Source organism: Cervus canadensis, chromosome 2, assembly GCF_019320065.1.
Source record: "Cervus canadensis isolate Bull #8, Minnesota chromosome 2, ASM1932006v1, whole genome shotgun sequence".
Lineage (NCBI taxonomy): Eukaryota > Metazoa > Chordata > Mammalia > Artiodactyla > Cervidae > Cervus > Cervus canadensis.
The window spans coordinates 96,891,977-96,911,281 of NC_057387.1; the positions used below are offsets into that span (position 1 = coordinate 96,891,977).

Here is a 19,305-nt window from a genome sequence, read left to right on the forward strand (position 1 = left end):
TCTTTGAGACCCTTTGGACTGTAGCCCACAGGCTCCTCTGTCCACGGAATTCTCCAGGCAAGAATACAGGAGTGGGTTGCCATTTCCTCTTCCAAGGGCCAGCCCAGGGATCAGACTCGTGTCTCCTGCAGGTGGATTGTTTACCATCGAACCACTGGGGCTTCCACCCGTTATGACATGAGAACGAGCCAAAAAGAGATTTAAAACATTTGCCGTACTTATTGAAATATATATATATACACACACAAGACATATCCCCCAGATATTCACATGCATACAACTTAAGATGGGAGGAAGAGTGAGGAATGCTATGGAAACTACAAATAAAATGAAGTAGAGCTTGAAAGAGGGCTATTCACAGGCGTACAAACTCTTTCAGAACTAACAATTAACCTGGATCAACCAATCAACAAATACACAAATCTCTGTTATGTATAAACCATTTAATTTTTTGTACAAATATATGCTATAATATTTCAGGTGACAACCCTCAAAATATTGATTACCATCCTACAAAAACAGACCTTTAAGAACATCTGGAGGTCTGGTCCCCTCCTATAGAAACCAAGGCCCTGAGAGGTTTCTTTTCTGACCCAATTCATTTCCCCTGAGGGTTCCAGCCACCATCATTCCTCCCCAGCAACTCAGACTTGAATCCTCACTCCCCCCAACCAAGCAGCCGCGGGTCTGTGGCTCCTGCACAGATCCGCCCACAACTGCCTCCTTCCTTGCCTTGTCAGTCCACCCTGCCTGTGAAATGCACCAATAACTCGGTAGGTCTGTTTTTGAACCTTAACCACCAACAACGTATTTCCTCGGAAAGTTCTTTACCCCTTCAAATTCTATTACCATCCTCTCCAAAATATGGGAAATAGGACTCAGTCCTTCTTCATCATGTTTCTGTGACTTGACAGTGAAAAGTCACACACACAGTACGCTTGGCACAAAGGCAGCTTGTTAGTTTCTGCTATCATTAGTCCGCAGGATGAAGTCCCAGCTCCTTGATGTGACTTTGGCTTACAAGACCTTTCACCGTCTGGTCCCCTCTCTACCCAGGTCACCTCCAACCACTGCCACCACATCCATGAAGGCTTATCCCTAAGATTTGTGGGGCCAGGGACAAAATTACAAATGGATGTCCCCACACGGCATCTAAATTTTAGATTCCAAATATGTTACTAGTCAAGGTACCAAGCTGTTAAATAAAATATATTCTATCCTCCCTTGAAAAATGACCTAGAAGGCCAGGTTTGAGTGGAGAACTCTGACTCCTGGAGACTGGTGCTGGCCCAGCATGCAGGCAGAGCCTGACCCCACCTGCTCTCCCTTTCCCTTCTCATCCCGGTCCCGTCTCACACCATGGGAAGTACTGTGCACACGTGTGGGGACTGCCCAGTCTGTATCCCCAAGTTCTACTCACAGCCTCTGCAAACATCTCTCCTTGGAGTCTGCAGAGGGAGATGTGTTCTACCCTCAAGAGCATAGAAGTGAACTTGGCACTGCAATGTTAAGAAATTCTGGGGTCTCCAGTACCTGGGGAGGATGGGCCTGGGGTGGGCATTTCCCTCCAGCTCTCAAGAGAGGCTCCAGAAGGTGATGCCACCTGCAGCGAGCACAGTGTGCTGGGGTCCCGTGGCTCCTTACAGCGGTGTAACCAGAGCCACACTGGGAAGCTGTCACTATTCCCATTGTGCAGAAGAGGAAAATGAAACTCAGAAGTGTGGCGGAGGCAGAGGAAGAGACTGGCTTCTGTTCCTCATGCGGAATCCAGTGCTGTTTCAGCGACCCCCACAGCAAAGCAGTGAGGGCAGGAGCAGCTGTGTGGGCTGGTCCCGGTGCCCGCAGCCTTTGCAGGGCCTCGGGCTACTCCTTTATCTGCCATCTGCTAGTTGAACCCTACTTTTCATAATAAACTCCTTAGATTATATTTGGGTTTGGCCATTATCAATAACACTATGATAAAAACCTTTGTAGGCAGATTTTTCCTTCCCTTGGGTGATGGCTCCTGGTGCCAAGTGTCACTTCCTTTCCAAAAAGCTTGTCCCCGTTTGCACTCTGACTAGTAGCCTTTGAGAGCACCTGTCACTGCACTCTTGCCAGAATTATGTATTATAATTCAAACACATTCTCTGAAGATGTGATAGGTGATAAGTGGCATCCTGTTGCCTTTACATGAATTTTCTGACTGCCAGCAAGGTTAAACAGATTGTTGCTGCTCACTAGTTATATCTCCTTCCGTGTGATCAGTTCAGTCTCCTGCCCCTTAACCGCTGGGGTCCTAATGGTTTTCTTGTCTACTTTCATGATAATAACCATTTGTCATATTTCCTAAATAAACTTTTCAAAGTTTTGTGGTATCCAGTGTTTTTTGGTTGCTGTTTAAATTTAAATGCTCGTGTATTATCAAATATGATTTTTCCTAGCACTTCTGTCCTTTGAAAATTCTCTTCCCTCTAGAGATGTGATTTCTATTCTACTTTCTTCAAAATTTCCTTTGGTTGTATTTTTATATTTTACTTTTTAGCCCATTTGGAATTTATTTTGTTGCATGCTATGAGGAGAGGGTCAGAAACCTTTTTGAAGGCTATATTTGGAAAAAGCAAGGAAGAAAAAGAGGAGCCGACTTGGGGCTGGCTGTGTGATGCCGACAGACAAGTGAATGGGGCAGAGGCCAGGGACTGTTTAGTTTTCTTTCTTTTTTTTTTTTTTTATCAAGGAGAATGATCTTGGAACTGCAGAAAGAAAATCAAACATGGCTAAGAGGAGAGGGATGCCCAGGAGAGGCGCGAGGAGAGCAAAAGAATGCAAGGGTCTGAATCTAAAAGAATGTTCTCTGGGGCCATGGAGGAGGGAGGCAGCCCCATCAAGTCAGAAGACCTGGGTTGGAATCCTGACTCTCACACGTTCCTGCCTCCCTCTGGGTCTCAGTTTCCACATTGATTTATTTGTTTATGCAAGCCAGCTCAGTCTCAAACACCGCTGGAGGTGATGGGTTTAGAGATAAACAGGACAGTCCTTGCTCCCCAGGAGCTTATACAAGTTGACAGATAAGAAAGCCCTTACGTATCATAGGGTGTTGGGGGGACTCAGAAGAGGAGCGTCTAATATCGCCTCGGGAAGACATGCAGATGTGAAACTGGGCATACACTTTGGTATGGCCAAAGGAATGTTCAGTGCAAGAAGAAGTGGCCAGGACAAGGAAGGGGTTGGAAGGCCCAGATCATGGAGGGTTATGATATGGGTTAATTATGGGGGGCCACACCACACGGCATGCAAGATCCTAGTTCCCCAGCCAGGGACTGAACCCTCACCTCCTGCAGTGGAAGCGTGGTCTTAACTACCAGACTGCCAGGGAAGTTCCTGGGGCTTTCATTTTTGAGGTGAGAAAATGAAAGAAAAAAAAAAAGGCTGCAACAAATTTATAAATGTGAGAGGAAGATCCATTAGAGAGGTAAGAAAGGAAATCAACGAAAAAGGACAGTTCCTGAGAAGGTAGGGGGAGATGCATCCAGAGAGGACAGTCAGAGCTGGGTCTGTGTTCACCTCTACCACTTAACTAGATGTGTGATCTTAGCAAGTGACTCATCCTCACTGTCCTCAGTTTCCTAAACCCCGAGATGGGGATCATAATAGTACCCATTTAACAGGGTCACAGTGAGAACTGAATGAAGGAATTCAAAGAAAGCTGGAAAACTAAAGAGCTTAGTGATGGCCATGATGAAGATGATGAAGAGGAGGAGGAGAGAAACAACGATAACAGTGACTGTGAGATGAGTAACCAAGAGGCCACGGATCACTGTGGTGAAGAGGAGCAGAGGGGGTGATGGCGTGAGCCCCAACCCCTGAGCATCTTTCCTGGGGGTGGAGGAGCAGAGGGCAGGATGCGGGATGCGGCAAGTACAGGGAATCTTCCTGGTGTAACAGGGGATGAAGGATCTGTGAGAAAGAGCTGTGTCCACAGGAGATGGCTTCAGCGGAAATGGTTCCCAGGAGAGCTTGTCCAGAGGTCCGGAAAGGAGACCTCGGGGGTGAGGACCACCGAGCTGGCTCAGCAGAGGCCTCGTCGAGCAGTAGGAGGTCACAGAGTCTACCTGCCTCACCATGCTTTTCAGGCGCCCTGCACTGAGTCTCCCCAGAGGCCAGGTGGTGTCCACACTGGGCTCCTGCTAGGCAGAGCCTGGCCAGAGGCTCTGTGCTCCTCTCAGGCCTGGAACGGGGCACCGGTGCAGGTGCAGATGGTTTAGGTTTGGGTGCCTGGTCCAGTAAGGCCTCACACATGCGGGGACCTGGGGGCCATTTGCCTTGTGGATTCCTGGATTGCCAGCCTTTCACCAGGAATCCCATGTCTCTACCTCTTCTAGGCCTGGCCTCTGACTCCTGCTTTTAGATCATTTCCTAGGTTAGGCTCTGCAATCTAGACAAAGATTCCACTCCCTAGTGCAACTGGGCTCTTCCAATGGTATCACCACCAGTAATAGTAAATATCCATAATTGCCACAGACAGAGCATAATTGTCACACACTATGCCAGGTGCTTCTATATTTCATCTTGTTTAACTTTTAAACCCACCCTGAAGGATGGGTAGTACCACTCTTGTTTTATAGATGAGAGGAGTCTCAGGGGCTTAGGTTATCTGCCTAAGGGAACCCAGCTCACAAGTGACAGGGTCCCAATTTAAACCCAAGTCTGTATGACTTCACGGCCTAAGCTGCTTTCTCCTCTTCAACCACATTGTCTCTCAAATGCAGGGTCCAGTGCCCCTGTGCATGAACATGGGGCCCTGGCCGGCCTCTCCGATCCCTCCTTCCTCCCCCAAGGACTAAACAATAGCTGGAAGGTCAGGCCTGTGTCAAGGCTGTCCAGGGGCTAACCCCTAGCCAGTGTCCTCTCCTCTCCCCCTGCTGGGTGGGACCCACACCCACCAACTCAGCCCAGGTCTCAGAGCCTCTTGAACGGATGACCAGTCAGAGCCGCTCAGCGGTGAGGCCAGCTTTTCGGGTTGCCCAAGTAAGAATGAAGAGGAGGAAGCCGCCAAGGGGACTGGCTCCCGGGGCCTTGAGAGTGCTGGGTGACCAGTATCCTGGGGCGTGGTGGGGAGGCTGGCAGAGGCAGGGGACACAGAGCAGGAAGCTCACATGTCCCGTCCAGTCCAGGTCCCAGGGCTCCATCCTCAGGACAATGGACAGGGCATCTCCAGCCTTCATCAAACGCCAGGAGGAGGAGGCTCAGGGCACAGCACCTGCCACCCTGCTAGGACAACCTCTAGTCTGGGGACAGTCTGTCCCATTAGACCGAGCGACTTTGCATTTCTAGCTCAGTGACAGCACCAAAAACATCCGACGACGCCTGAATAATGAGTGACTGCGTGGATGGACGGAGCCAGATGTGCCTCTGAGAAGAATTCCACAAGAGCTGGTGGCTGCCCCGCCTCCATGGACCTACACACACCTGTGCCTCTGTGTCCCCAGTTTCTCCCTCCCTCCTGACCTCAGCTTCCCCACTCAGCAGCCCACGGGTGCTCCTCTGAGCTGCACTCAGCACACAGGACCTGCTGGGAGCTCTTCTACTTGCTTGATGGCTTGGTCTCCCGAGATTTGAGAGATAAAGGGCCTCGAAAGGTAACTTGTTTGGAGTTATCTGTGCTACCACCCAGTGAATCAGGAAATCAAATAGCCACAAATAGTGAAGAGGAGCGCTCCCGTGTGGATGGAGAAAGCATGGCTAGCTCTAGCACAGGCTAGGTTTTGGGTTGTCCAGTCTTCCTTTCTTACATCTTCCCCCCTCTCATTCCCCATCAGGACTCCTGGGAATCAGGAGGTTACAAAGGCACTGAGCCACAGCTGAAGCCTAAGACCTGTTCCAGCCTTGGCTCCGGAACACAGAGCTGCCTCCTGCCAGAATTCTGCATGTGAGGCTCCAGACAGGTGCAGCAAGCACTCCAGTAGCCCAGGGGCTGCACGGTTAGAAACAGCACTGCGGAAGCAGGTCAAGCCTGCCGCCAGACACCAGATGGGGCGGGCCCAAGAAGCCACCTTCCCACATTTACCAGGTCTCAGCTGCCAGAGGAGGGAAGTCCAAGTGGCGCAGTGGTAAAGAATCTGACTGCAGTTCAGGAGACTCAAGAGATGGGGGTTCAATCCCGGGGTCAGGAAGACCCCCTGGAGTAGGAAATGGCAACCGACTCCAGTATTCTTGCCTAGAAAACTCCATGGACAGAGAAGCCTGGTGGGCTACAGTCCATAAGGTCGCAAAGAGTCAGAGATGACTGAGCACCATCCACACACACTACTGCCAGAAGAGTCTGAAAGAGGGCATGGGAGAGGTCCTGCGAAGGCATGAGCCCTGGGCCTGGGGTGGAGGAGGCACCAAAGAAGCTTCCAGGGTAACCAGCAGGGCCTGGGCGGGCCCATTCCGGGTGCTGGGAGAGGTGAGGCCTTGGGTATCACCGGCTTTCCTCTGGCTTTCCTCTGGCCACTCACTCTAAAGGCCCCATCTATCTTTGACTTTGGCGACAGGAGCCTCATGAACTTCAGAGGACTCTCTCCCAGCTCACCTCTCCCCTTTCTACTCACATCCCCCAGCTCTGGGAGGGAGTCCTCAGCAAGGACCACAGGGCTGGTCCTGGAGCCCTGGGCAAGGCCAGGACGGGACACAGACATCAGTGCAGTGAGCATGGTGCATGAGCACAGCCCACATCTCTTCACCCCAGCTGCTCCAGTCAGGTCCCCGCACAGGCCTGCCACCAAGGCCAGGCCGGGCAGTGAGCTCCCGAGTCTCTGGGGAACAGTGAGGCCCTGCTTTCTGCTTCCCGAGTGGCCTGAGTGTACTGAGCCTTCCAAGTCTAGTTAGCTTCCTTTCTTTTCTTCTCTCTTTTCTTACCCCTTCTGGTGATTTGTATGAGTCCTGAATTAATTGAACCTGGTGTTCTTGGGAGGATCATGTGACAACACGCACCTGGCTGGCCCGGGCCCACCTGGGCCTGGCTTCCCGATTTGGGCTGCCTGTCCTATCCCAGTCTGCCCAGCAGGAAGCAGGATCTGGTGTCTGAGCCAAGACCAGGTCATTTGTGGTGGCTGGGCCCGGACGGGTAAGACAAGCAAAGGGGATCAGGGCCCTGCCCTCCAGGAGCCGGTGGGCAGATGGGCGGAAGGCAGGGTAACAAAGCAGCCCCAGGGCAGACCCAATTTCCTCCCATTTCTCCCTTAGAAGTGCCTACCTATAATTCCAATTCTCTTGCCTTCAAGGCAAAGAGAAGGGCTCTGAGAACTAGGGTCTTGAAAACAGCGGGCTGCTCGCTCAGTCCCCACACTCTGCCTGCTGTGCGTGGGCAGTGGGCCTGCTTGCCGCTCAGACCGACTGAAGCCAAGCTCCTTTCTCCCCTCTGGGGAGCCAGACCCACCCAGGAGGACTGGGCTGCCACATTCAGCCTGGATCTAGATGGGCTTCCCTTCCCCTCTGTCCCACCTACCTGAATTTCTGGACCTGACTTCTGTCTTCGCTCTCGATTGCTACCTACTTGACTCTGCCTGCCCTTGGCCTTGTTTGGGAAAAGGCTGTGGAGTTAAACCAAATTGCACTGAGACCTCCATAGGCAGGAGAAGCTGTTCCAGCCGCCCCCCAGCTCTCCTTTGAACCTCCAGAAAGAACAGCTAGCTTCTTACTATAGGCAGAGGGCTTCTGTCATCATTCTCCTATGCTAAGAGGCTTGGGTATTGAAAGATTAATGGCCTGAACTCTGCAGTGCCCTTCTCCTGGGGTGGCTGGTGACAGCTGGTTAGGGGGAGAGGTGGAAATAAGCCTGGACAAGTTGGCCCAGAGTTGAGAGACAGAAGGCTCAGGAGGGGACTCAGTGGGTGGTCCACAGAGGAGCAGTCTGACCCTACTTGGCCATAGAAGCTCTCTAAAGAAAGGGGCCCAGACCCTTGTCTGCCAAGAACAGTGAGTACAGAACCTGACCATTCCCAGAGTGGAGACAGACTCAGTGGCAGGTCAGGACCCAGCCACTAGTCAGTGGTAAAAGCACAACGTGGAGAGAGACTGGGATTTAGAGGTTGGGAACTGGCACCCTCAAGGTGAGGGGTCTGCAGACCCTGTGCAACGGCCACAGGGTCACCTGGCTGGGAATGAGGGGAGTCCCACATGACCAGAGTCAGAGAGACCTCAGAGTGGGGGAGGCACTGGGGGGGCGGGAGGCGGGACAAGTACAAAGTTAAGGCAGGGAGTTGTGGAGATCAGCAGTAAGGCTGGGGCTAGCCAGGCGCCTGGGGTCTGGCTTAGAGAAGGCTGAGAAAGGACCAGAGCCTGGGTCTCTGGAGGCAGGCAGCAGATGGCAGGCACATCAGCTCCAGGAGTCTGGGCCATGACCTTGGCATCTCCTGGCCCCTCTGCCCCTTGACTGCATCTGGTCCTTACTGCTCCTCTTGAAAGGTTCCTATTGTTCTTCGACCGGGTCAGGGGAAGGGGCTGACGTGGAAGCTGGGCAGAGCCTGAGCAAGAAGGGGAGGAGCCGGGGCACAGGGAGCTCACCACTCTCTCCTTGTAGACGATGTATTTCAACCACTTGAAGTCCTGCCACTTGAAGCCAGCGAGGACAAAGAGGGAATCGCGTTCGTACTGCTCAGGCCGCTGCATGGCGCCCTCGGGGTAGGTGATGCGCAGTGTGGTTTTGCTGCCCACGTCCTTCTCAAAACCTTTCACTGGTGCTGAGTTCAGTCTACAGAGAGCAGACCCAGTCAGACAGAGCCTGTCCTGGGCTCACTGAGTGTGGTCTGCAGGCCTGTGTTTGGGGAGACACCATGACCCCAGAAGACCCCAGGGGCAGCAGATGGGGAGCCCAGGCCACGTGTAGCCTCCTAGCTTTCTGTCCCAAAGACTTCCAACCTGGCTTCTCCTTGAGGCTTCCACTGACCTCCAGTCCAATGGCCCAGATGGACAGACAGTTAGTAATGGGTTCAGGGACCAGGGGGTTGGGCCAGGACACGAAGGTACCTGAGGCATTGCTTTGAGGAGCTCACCTGACCACTATGTCATAGTCATCAATTCGCGACCCCAGAGACTTGTTGGCCAGGACACCTCCGTTGCCCACGATGATGCAGCGACGGCAGCTGAGGCTGAGGGGACAGAGCGGAGACCTCTGTGGAGAGCTGGCCACCAGGTCTCTCCCCCTGCTGCTTTGGCCCCTGACCCCATGCCCTTGGCCAGACACAGGCTGGGATGGAGGAGGAAGACCAGTGAGCCTCTAGCAGCATTTCTGAGAGGCTGGAACCACACTGCGGAGAGCTGGGCAACTTGGACTCTCAGATCCCCCTGACTCTTCTCCAGGGAAATGTGGGCGTGAAAGGTGCTTGGGCACTGACTCTGGGGTGGTGAGGAAGGAGGCTCTGGTAAGATGGCATTCTGGGTTAAAGACTCCGCAAGGGTTGGTGGGTTTGGGGGCAGCTTTCCAGGGAGAGGGAAAAGTGGGCTGAGCTTGAGGGCTATCTAGGGAAGCAAGGACAAAGGAATGAGCCTGGGGGCGCCAGGACTCAAGGCTGGACTCCTTTCTAACTCAGAAGCCCCCATGCACCCAGCAGCCACCTGAGAGCCCTACTCATGTTGCTTCTCCCACCTCTGACCCTGGGGCTTCATCCGTCCAGGGTCTATTGGCTTCTGAGCTGTCACTGCCTCCTGGATTTAAGCCCTCTCAGTCACCCCACCACCCAGCCCCTCAGTCCCAGTGCTAAGTTGATCCCAACCCAGTACATACTCTTCTGACTCTCAGACCTCTGCTGCCTGAGGACTGACATTCTCGCCAAGTGTTTATAGCTCAACGGGGTGGCTAGGTCAGGGGGGTGGCCCTGCTTACCTGCTTATCTGCCCCAGTGTGTGTGTGGATGTGTGGGTGTGCTGCAGAATCTGCCCAGACAAGGGAAAGGCCAGCTGGGCCTCAGCACCTCTGCACGTGCCGGGCAGGCAAGGGGCAGGAAGCTGGGGAATGGCTTACCTGTCCAAGGCGGGGGTCAGGCGGTACTCTTTGGTGACGGACAGGATGGCTTTGATCAGATTGTCTGTGGACAGGGGAGGGAGGCAACTGTTAGAGGTCACTTAAGGGTTCCCAGAAGATGTTTGCTGATGAGCTGAAGGCCTGTGTTCCCGGGGCTAAGATGGGGAAGGGAACTCCACACAAAAGGCTGGGCCACTAGCCTAACTTTCTCCCTGAGAAAGGAGATGCAGGCGGGAGAACAGGCGTGTGCACACGCCTCTGCCTGAAGCCTGACGGCGCCTGCACGCAGCTCCTTCCTTGGGCTTCCCTGGCCCCTTCTTAGCAGTCTCAGCTGGCTGTTGGAAACTCTGCAGTCAGGCCCCAGGGACATGCACCCTCAGGTGTGGGCCTTGCCTGGGAGCTGGGGCATCAGTCTCCCCAAGAACGGGAGTGCCGGTTAAAGACAGAGACCACACGATGACTCTGCGTCCCCACCAAGCAGACACCAGGAAGCAACGGAGGGGACACCAATGGGGAAGAGCTCGAGTGGTCCCAGCCAGGTCCCCAGCTCAGGCCACTTGGCCTCATTTTCTGAGACCACCTTCCCCTCACTTCCTCCCTCTAACACTGCCGATCCCTCATCCTGTTCTTGCCAGGCTGTCTCTACCACCTTACATCTTCAAGCCCTGTGACCTGGCACCTGCCCACCTGCTCTCCACTCAGGCTGCCTGTAGCAACGGCTCTGTGACATCTCTGCTCTCAGATCATATGACCATATTCAGACCTCGTTCTTCTTGGCATCTCTCTGGCTCTGGCAATGATGACTGCTCTCCTTTCAAATTTTGGTATAACAAGACCATTATTGTATAACAGATGATACTATCAGCCTTGGACTCAAATCCTGGCTCTGTTGCTTATGAGTTCTGTGACCTTAGATAAATCACTTAGCTGTCTTTGAGGTTTAGTTTCCTCATCTTTCAAATGAAGACGGTAATTCCTACAGTGCAGAATTGTTAGGAAGATAAAAAGATAATGTACATAAAGACCTAAAGATAAATAAGCTGGTATGACCACAGTGGGAAACATCTTCATATCAAATAAAGATGTAGCTATGCACAAACACCTTGCAACTCTCCTCCTAGGTGGACAGCATCAGAAAAGTCACACATTTGTTTAAGGAAACATGTACAAGAACATTCATTGCAGAACTGTTTGTAATAGCAAAATGTTGGGAGGCAACCTAAAAGTCAACCAAAGTATATTATCTGTGGTGAAACAGATCACCAGCCCAGGTGGGATGCATGAGACAAGTGCTCAGGCCTGGTGCACTGGGAAGACCCAGAGGAATCGCGTGGAGAGGGAGGTGGGAGGGGGGATCAGGATGGGGAATACATGTAACTCCATGGCTGATTCATGTCAATGTATGACAAAACCCACTGCAATGTTGTGAAGTAATTAGCCTCCAACTAATAAAAAAAAATAAAAATACACACTCAAAAAAAAAAAAAGAAAGATATTAATTCCAGAAAAAATAAAAAATAAAAAAATAAAAGTCAACCAAAGGAAAACAGATTAAATGTGGTATATGGAATACTATACAGTAGTTACAAAATCAATGACCTAGAGTTACCTGTACCAATACAGATACATCTGAAGAGTATAAGCAAAAAAATCAATTTGAAAGACACACACGTATGCAATACTGTTTATAAAGTTCAAAAACATGCAAAAACCATGCCATATTTTTAATGGATATTAAAATAGACTGGAGAAATATATAAACAGGCATGAAGCCATAACACCAAAACCAGGATACCGGTTTCCTGGGAAAGGCAGGGGATGTAGGAAAGGTTACATGGAGCTTGAACTGTATCTCATGTGTTATTTCTGAACTGAGTAGAGAGTACGTGGGTATTCATTATATCAGTCTTTATGCTTTCTTATAAGACTGAAATACTTCATGTAAAGAAAAGATGCCTCCAAAATTAAACACAACAATCTTTTATTTTTTTTCCTTTTAAAAAAAATTTTTATTTATTTTTAATTGGAGGATAATTGCTTCACAATATTGTGTTGGTTTCTGCCATACGTCACCATGAATCAGCCAGAGGCATACATATGTCCATTTCCTGTTGAACCTCCCTCCTACCTCCCACTTCATTCCACCCTTCTAGGTTGTCACAGAGCATCAGATTGAGCTCCCTGCTGACTCACAGCAAATTCCCACTGACTGTCTATTTCACATATGGTAATGCATATGTTTCCATGCTACTCTCTCAATTTGTCCTATCCTCTAACCTCATAATTTTTTAAAAGGTGGAGTGGAAAATACTGTCAGATGCAGCCGAGAGGTCAAGTTAAGGACTGAAAAGTATCCTTGGGCTCTCATGGGGGGCTCTGAGCAGTTTCACTGAAGTGGTGGTGAGGGGGTTGGGGGGAAGACATTCTTCAGGAGTAAATGGTAAGGAAGAGGAGACAATTGGCATGGGCAATCTTTCCAGAAGTCAAATGAGAGAGGGTCAGAGTGACATTCCTTTAAGGAACGTTCTATACTAATTGACTTCAGACACACTTTGGGGAAGGTCACAGATCCCCTCCTTTTCCTACCTGTAAGGAAAAGCATACTGCTGTTAACTGCCCAAGGCCAAGGCTATGGACTGGGTTTTTGTTTTCTAGGAGGGGAACCTTAGCAGAATGGTCATAAACTATGGGGTACTTTTTCTTGTTGGATGATGGGCTCTGTATTGGCCTTTCCTGCCCTTTATAGCTTAGTAGGATCAGGATCTCGAGTGAGGGTTTACGAGAAAAGTTAGGCTGCTTGGTTCCTTGCACCCATGAAAAAGGGGTTCATATGGTTCAACCCAACCTTGGAGGTTTTGAAGGTCAAGGCTCCAGTTCAAGACTATTCTTTTGTTGGCCACTGTCTTCTTTTCAGGGAGGGGTGGGCTGGCTGAGTAGAGGGTTTGGGCATTCTGGAGTCTGCTAGCTAAACGATATCACCCTTTAACAGTCATCTTATTTAATTCTGACCACAACCTAATACAGTGGTCTTATTCTCTCCATGTAACTGATGAAAAAACTAAAGCAAAAACATGTGAGCAACTTGTCCATGGTCACAGCTAGTAGAAAGGTAGACCTGGGATCTGATCCTTCTATGTATGATGTAAAGCCAAAAATCTACCATGCTCTGAAATAGGAGCAGAAAATCTGATATGGAAACAGAACCATTAAACTCTCAGTGATGCGAAAGTCTTTTGTCAGGAGCTGCACGGTGAGGTTCCTGAGGCAATGGAAGGGGACAGTTCTGAGAGTATGGGAGGGAAAGGCTGGCCTTGGACAGGATAAGGAAGGACTGGAGGGAAGGCTACATAAGGTGAAAAACATCAGGAGGGGTTGACGGAGGGGTCTGGGGGCAGTCATGGGGCACGGCCTCTATTTCCCCTGGGATGTCCCCCTAGTCCTCTAGGATATCATACCGAGTCCTCTAGCACGGATGTCTCAGGCACCCCTTTTGGGTGGTCTCACAGCACTGTGTTCTTCTCTCATCAGAGGCCTTATTGTCCTGTCCTGCCTCCCAAGTACCTGCGTCTGCATCAGACTGGAGCTTTGTGAGGGGGAGGGCCACAACTGTTTACTCTACTGCTATGTACCTAGCCCCCAGCAAAGTGGAAAGCTCTGAGTAAAGAGTCCACTAAAGAAGTAGGAAAAAAGAAAGGACAGGAAAGAGGGAGAGGAGGTAGGGCATTGTTGGGGGGGGGTTCCCCATCAGAGAGACTTCTGAGGGTACAGCCCTGCCCTGAAGCCCAGGGAGGTAACCTGGGAGACAAGATGTTCATATAGAGTGGGGCAGGGTCCCCAACATACCTTGACCTTTGATCCCAAAAGGCGGCACAAATTCCCGGATCCTAGCCCACTTGCGGAAGGAGTCATCCAGGAACATGGGTGCTGGCTTGGAGAACCTGGAATACAACAGGGCTGTTGAGGGTCCCAGAGTGTACTAGGCTGCAGTGCTGGCTGGCATCTGTCTTGACTGTGGATCTGCTGGAAGCCAGCCACTATGTTCCAGCACCCCCTGGCGACCCCAGCCTACTCATTGGGTAGTTCCTATGTGGGATCTGATAGAGCTTGTTCAGCGGAGCCTGGGTTTAGAGGAGTGGGCCTGGCCTGGCCACGCCAGTGGCCAGCTGCCGGAGTGGAGAGACAGGATGCACTCAGCAGGGATCAACGCCCCCGAGCTGGACGCTCTCTGGCAGGTTATCCATGCCTGCATCTATCCCACAAGCACGGCTGTCCTCGCTGTTCCTGCAAGCTGGAAACTCAGAGATGAGATGCAGCCCAGTGAGCAAAAAAATACCCTCAAAAACAGCCAGTGCAGAGAGACAGAATTTGGGAGAGAATTCTGGGAGGTGGACCACCCAGGGTGTGGAGAAAGGAGACTCCACGTGAGAGGGCAAAGCAGGTGAACAGCCATAGGAGCTGGAGGTTTGACCGAAGGGAATATTTGTAGTATCCTGTAGCTAAGAGGCAGGCAGGGCTGAGCGGAGGCTACAGAGGAGCAGAAGGCTGAGCACTCTGCTGGCAGAGAGGAGGACAAAGGGAACACTAAGTTCCCGGGGAGGTGGGGGAGGGACATGGAGCTTACAGGGAAGGCAAATTATGGTCTGGAGGAAAGATGGGAGGGAAAAGGGGAGAGGGGGAAGCATGAAGTGATGCTGAGCTTGGGAGAGAAACGGGAACCTCTTGGGAAGCCAGGGAGTGGGCAGGGCAGGGGGGAGGCTGGGAGGTAGGGATGGCCTCAGAGGGGTGCAGAAGGAAGTGAGCAGAGTGAGAGGAACAAGAGGAACCAAGCTCTTCAGAGATGCTTGGACAACACAACCAGACTGGAACCTAGCACCCTGGTTTTGAGACCTTGAAAAGACAGCCCTGGAGATGGCCAGCACTGGTCACTTCCTGGGTGTGGACCTCTGCTCAGGGCCTTCCTGGCTGAGAATGAAGGTGTACAGGCCTCGGCCTCGGTGGCTGTCTCTGTAACAGCCTGAATCACCCCACTGAAAACCTGAAGACTGGAGGAAAGGGCTCTCCTGGCCCAGAGGTTAGAACTCAGCCCTCCCGGCGAACCCTAACCTCAGCATCCATTTCTCATTCCCATCATCACTAACATCGTTACAATCACCAGGCCCAGGGGGAATCACAGCAGTAATCACTTGGAGGTCTAACGTTATTGGAGATTTTGAAGCGAACTTGAAAGAGGCAGAAAGGTTTCAGTGCTGCTGCCTCCCCAGCCTTTGCTGCCAGGAAGAAGCTGTCAACACTCGACAGCTTGGGAGGGCCATTCCTGCACACTGGCTTTCTTCTCAGCTCACTCCCCTTCTGAGTGCAAGAGTCAGTCATGTTTCTCATACCTGGTACACACAGTCTAAGTGAATCGATACATCTGATGTTTTACCAGAGGCCCCGAGGATCCTGGCCAGAGTCCACAAGCTCCCTGGATAAGCCTGGGGCAAGCACCTCTGTGTCAGGCTTGAGCTTATAAAAGTTTAGCAGTTTCTCAGTCAGGCATGGACAGGATTTTATCTGCTTCCCAGGATATTGGATGTTATATGCTAGTAAAATTTCCTAAGATCTAGCCAAATGATCTCAATACATTATTTTCTTTGTCTTTTCCCTTCCCCCATCTTTCCAGCTGATTAGAAAGTTCATTATGTTAATTGTTACTAAAAAAAAAAAAAAACCTATATTTTTGGTGTTGCTTGTAATATGTGTTACTTTTGGGAGAAAGATACAAATAGGCATGCACACACACATACAAGTAAAAATACTCATAATCCTACAACACAGAGACCATTAACCTTGGGTATATTTCTGTACTGATTTTCCTTTTCCCATACTATTTTTTAGATTGCTCTGTAAACTACTTTTTTCACCTTATAATATTATGAAAATATTGCTCTGTAAATAGAACAAAAACCATTCTGCTGGTAACCTGAATAAAAAATGATTCCCCTAACAGAACGTACAGGGATACACAAATGAAAAGATATGTTGAAACCATTAGATTTTATATCTCTTTTCTCTTAAGCTGGTTTCCTTGTTTATAGTGATATTAACATAATATCCACACATATAGATACACACACAAAATGCAGAGGGCAGATTCAAGATAATACCACCAGTATTATTACTAACACTATCATTACTAAAAATGACTTAAAGTTTCTTTATAGTTCTCTTTGCCTTAGGGTATATCCCACTAGAGAAGTACAGATAAATTATTTTGAAATAATCCTGCTGAGTTCACTTCATCAACAATACATAGTTGGGTTCATATGTTTCATTTTGTATCTTAAAATTTGCTTATTCCTCATTTTAATTTAATTTTGTTTTATGATGACATAAAACTATAGAATTCCAGAATTAAATTCACAAAGCAATATATATTCAGAGAAATCAAACTTTTATTTGTGTCTGACTCCTGTTACTTTTAGTCCCATTTAGCATTCATTTTTATTAGTTTTTAATTTTTCCTCCATGTTTTTTTGAGATAAGCAAATACATATGTGTGTGAATTCCTATGCCCTTCTATATTCAGTAAAATGTAACATATACACTGTTTTACTTTTTGATTTTTTTCACTGATATTCAATATACTCTGGTGATCAATGCACAGCAGTAGATAGAGTTATATACTTGATGATACCTCATTATGGTTATGTACATATATTATTCTAGCGGTTCCCTGGGTTATTTCTGGTCTTTCTTAGAGTAGTTACCACTAACAGTCGTAACAATGAACAACCATGTATCCATCTTTTTTTATTTGCCAGTGTATCTTTGGAATAGATTCCTAGAGTTGGGTTTGCTGGATCAAAGGGAAAATGCATATACACAGTTTTGATCCATAGCCAACTCCCCTCCACCAGCATGTATGACAGTATCATATTCCCCACAGCCTCCCCGACAGAGTATACTGTTGAACATTTCAATTTTGCCAGTCTGACAAAAAGTATCTTAGTGTGGTTTTAATTTGTATTCCTTTTACTATGCTTTGAATTGAACATCGTTATATATGGAGGGGCCATTTGCAGTTGTTTTTCTGTGAATTTTGTACATATCTCTTGCCCATTTTCCCAAAGGGTTATCGGTCTTTTTCTTCTATTTGTCCCAGCTTTATTAAGATATAATTGACTATAAATGATATATAACACTGTGTAAGTTTAAGGTGTACAACATTGATTTCATACACATACATGGCAATATGATTACCACCACAGCATTAACTAACAATCTTCTCTCTCTCTCTTTTGAAGCTCTTGATATATTATATATATAAACCATTTGAGATGCGATTACAAATAAATTTCTGAGTTTATTTATTTATTCACTTGGCTTGTGGTGTTTTCTTGCTTTCTTTTTCCCCCCTTTTAACACTAGATTTTTTTAATGCAGTCTATTTATTAATCTTTTCCCTTATTGCTTCTGGGTTTTGAGTTTTAGTTTAAAAGGTTTTCTTCATTCACATGTTATGTTTCCCTCTTTATTAGAATTCCATTGATCTCTTCAGTCTCTCTTGCCAGGATGCTGTAGCCTCTTGTTCCATTGTTTTTTGTCTCATCCATAAGGCAAAATCCAATCAAAGATTAATCAAATCTGACACGCTTATATTTTATGAACTCAAAGTGCTGCTAGAACACACACACACACACACACACACACACACACAGAGGCTGGTTCCCCTACAAATTCATGGACTTGACCCTTAGGTAAGCCCTCGCACTTGCTCAGTGGCTATTGCAAATCTTCACTCTCCATGAACTCTATCCTTTTTCAGCCTTATCTAAGTAGACATCTCTTCTTTTCTCTCACTTCACAGACAAAATCAAGCTTATCAGATAGGAACTCCTTGCACTTTTTACTTTCTCACCTTACCTCAGATCCATTAAATCTGGTCTCTCCATCACACTATGCAGCCCACTCCTGTCTGTTTCCCACTAAGCATGCAGTAAGCTCAGGTCTCTCCTATGTGAAAACTAACTCTAATGGCAGAAAGCGAAGGGAAACTAAAGAGCCTCTTGATGAGGGTGAAGGAGGAGAGGGGAAAACCTGGCTTAAAACTCAACATTCAAAAAACTAAGATCATGGCATCTGGTCCCATCACTTCATGGCAAATGAGGTGGTGGAGAGGAGTAGAAGCAATGACCTATTTTCTCTTCCTGGGCTCCAAAATTACTGCAGATGGTGACTGTAGTCATGAGATTAGAAGATTCTTGCTTCCTCAAAGGAAGGCTATGAAAAACCTAGACAGTGTATTAAAAAGCAAAGACATCACTTTACTGACAAAGGTCTGTATAGTCAAAGCTATGGTCTTTCCAGTAGTCATGTACGGATGTGAGAGTTGGACTATAAAGAAAGCTGAACACTGAAGAATTGTTGCTTTCAAATTGTGGTGCTAGAGGAGACTCTTGAGAGTCCCTTGGACTGCAAGGACATTAATCCAGTCAATTCTAAGGGAACTCAACCCTGAATATTCACTGGAAGGACTGATGCTGAAGCTGAAGCTCCTGTACTTTGGTCATCAGATGTGAAGAGCAAACTCACTGGAAAAGACCCTGACGCTGGGAAAGACTGAAGGCAGAAGGAGAAGAGGGTAACAGAGGATGAGATGGTTGGATGGCATCACCGATTCAATGGACATGAACTTGGGCAAACTTCAGGAGATGGTGAGGGACAGGGAGGCCTGGCATGCTGCAGTCCAGGGGGTCACAAAGAGTCAGACACAACTTAATGACTGAACAACGACAACAACAAACTAACTAATTCAAACTCTCCTGACCATGTGCCCATGCTACCAATCTCTCTCCATCCTTTCATGGCAAAACTTCGAGAAAGAGCAGTGGATATTCTGTCTCAGCTTCCTCATCTCCTAGTCACTCCTTGATCTACTGCTATCTGGATTTTATTCCTTTGAGACTAGTTGTATTCTATCAACCTTGCACTATTTGTAGCTCCCTGAACATGCTGGTCTTCATGGATTTACACATGCAGTCTCTGCCTGAAATGTAGCCCCCTAACCATTCCCTGTATTACCCCACCCCTTTCCCTCTTTATTTGCCTGGAAAATCCCTTCTCAATCTTAAGGTTGAGGGTGCTTTCCCTGGACAGCCTTCCTCACTCCCCCAGGCAGACCTGTACTCTTTCACTAGGATTTCCACTGCACTTTGTTCAGCCCCCAGGAGGTGGCTCGGTGCCTGCAGAGGCCTTGGAAGCTGAGCCGGGGGCCATAAACAACAGGAAATGGGGTGGGGTGATGGTACAGGTGGGGTGTGCGTTTGTTTGTGTTAACTGTG

At 48.8% G+C, this 19,305-nt stretch overlaps 1 protein-coding gene across 2 annotated transcripts in view; it reads right to left on the bottom strand.

Annotated features, from left to right (window-relative positions):
- Positions 1 to 19,305, bottom strand: part of ST3GAL3 (ST3 beta-galactoside alpha-2,3-sialyltransferase 3) — a 204,236-nt gene that overhangs the window by 12,345 nt on the left and 172,586 nt on the right. For both annotated transcript variants that reach the window (XM_043461581.1, XM_043461580.1), the window contains 4 exons: positions 13,826 to 13,920; positions 9,983 to 10,046; positions 9,015 to 9,110; positions 8,527 to 8,713 (listed from right to left, as the gene is read on the bottom strand). In XM_043461581.1, the coding sequence (XP_043317516.1) occupies positions 8,527 to 8,713; positions 9,015 to 9,110; positions 9,983 to 10,046; positions 13,826 to 13,920 (442 nt within the window). The remainder of the gene's footprint in view (positions 1 to 8,526; positions 8,714 to 9,014; positions 9,111 to 9,982; positions 10,047 to 13,825; positions 13,921 to 19,305) is intronic.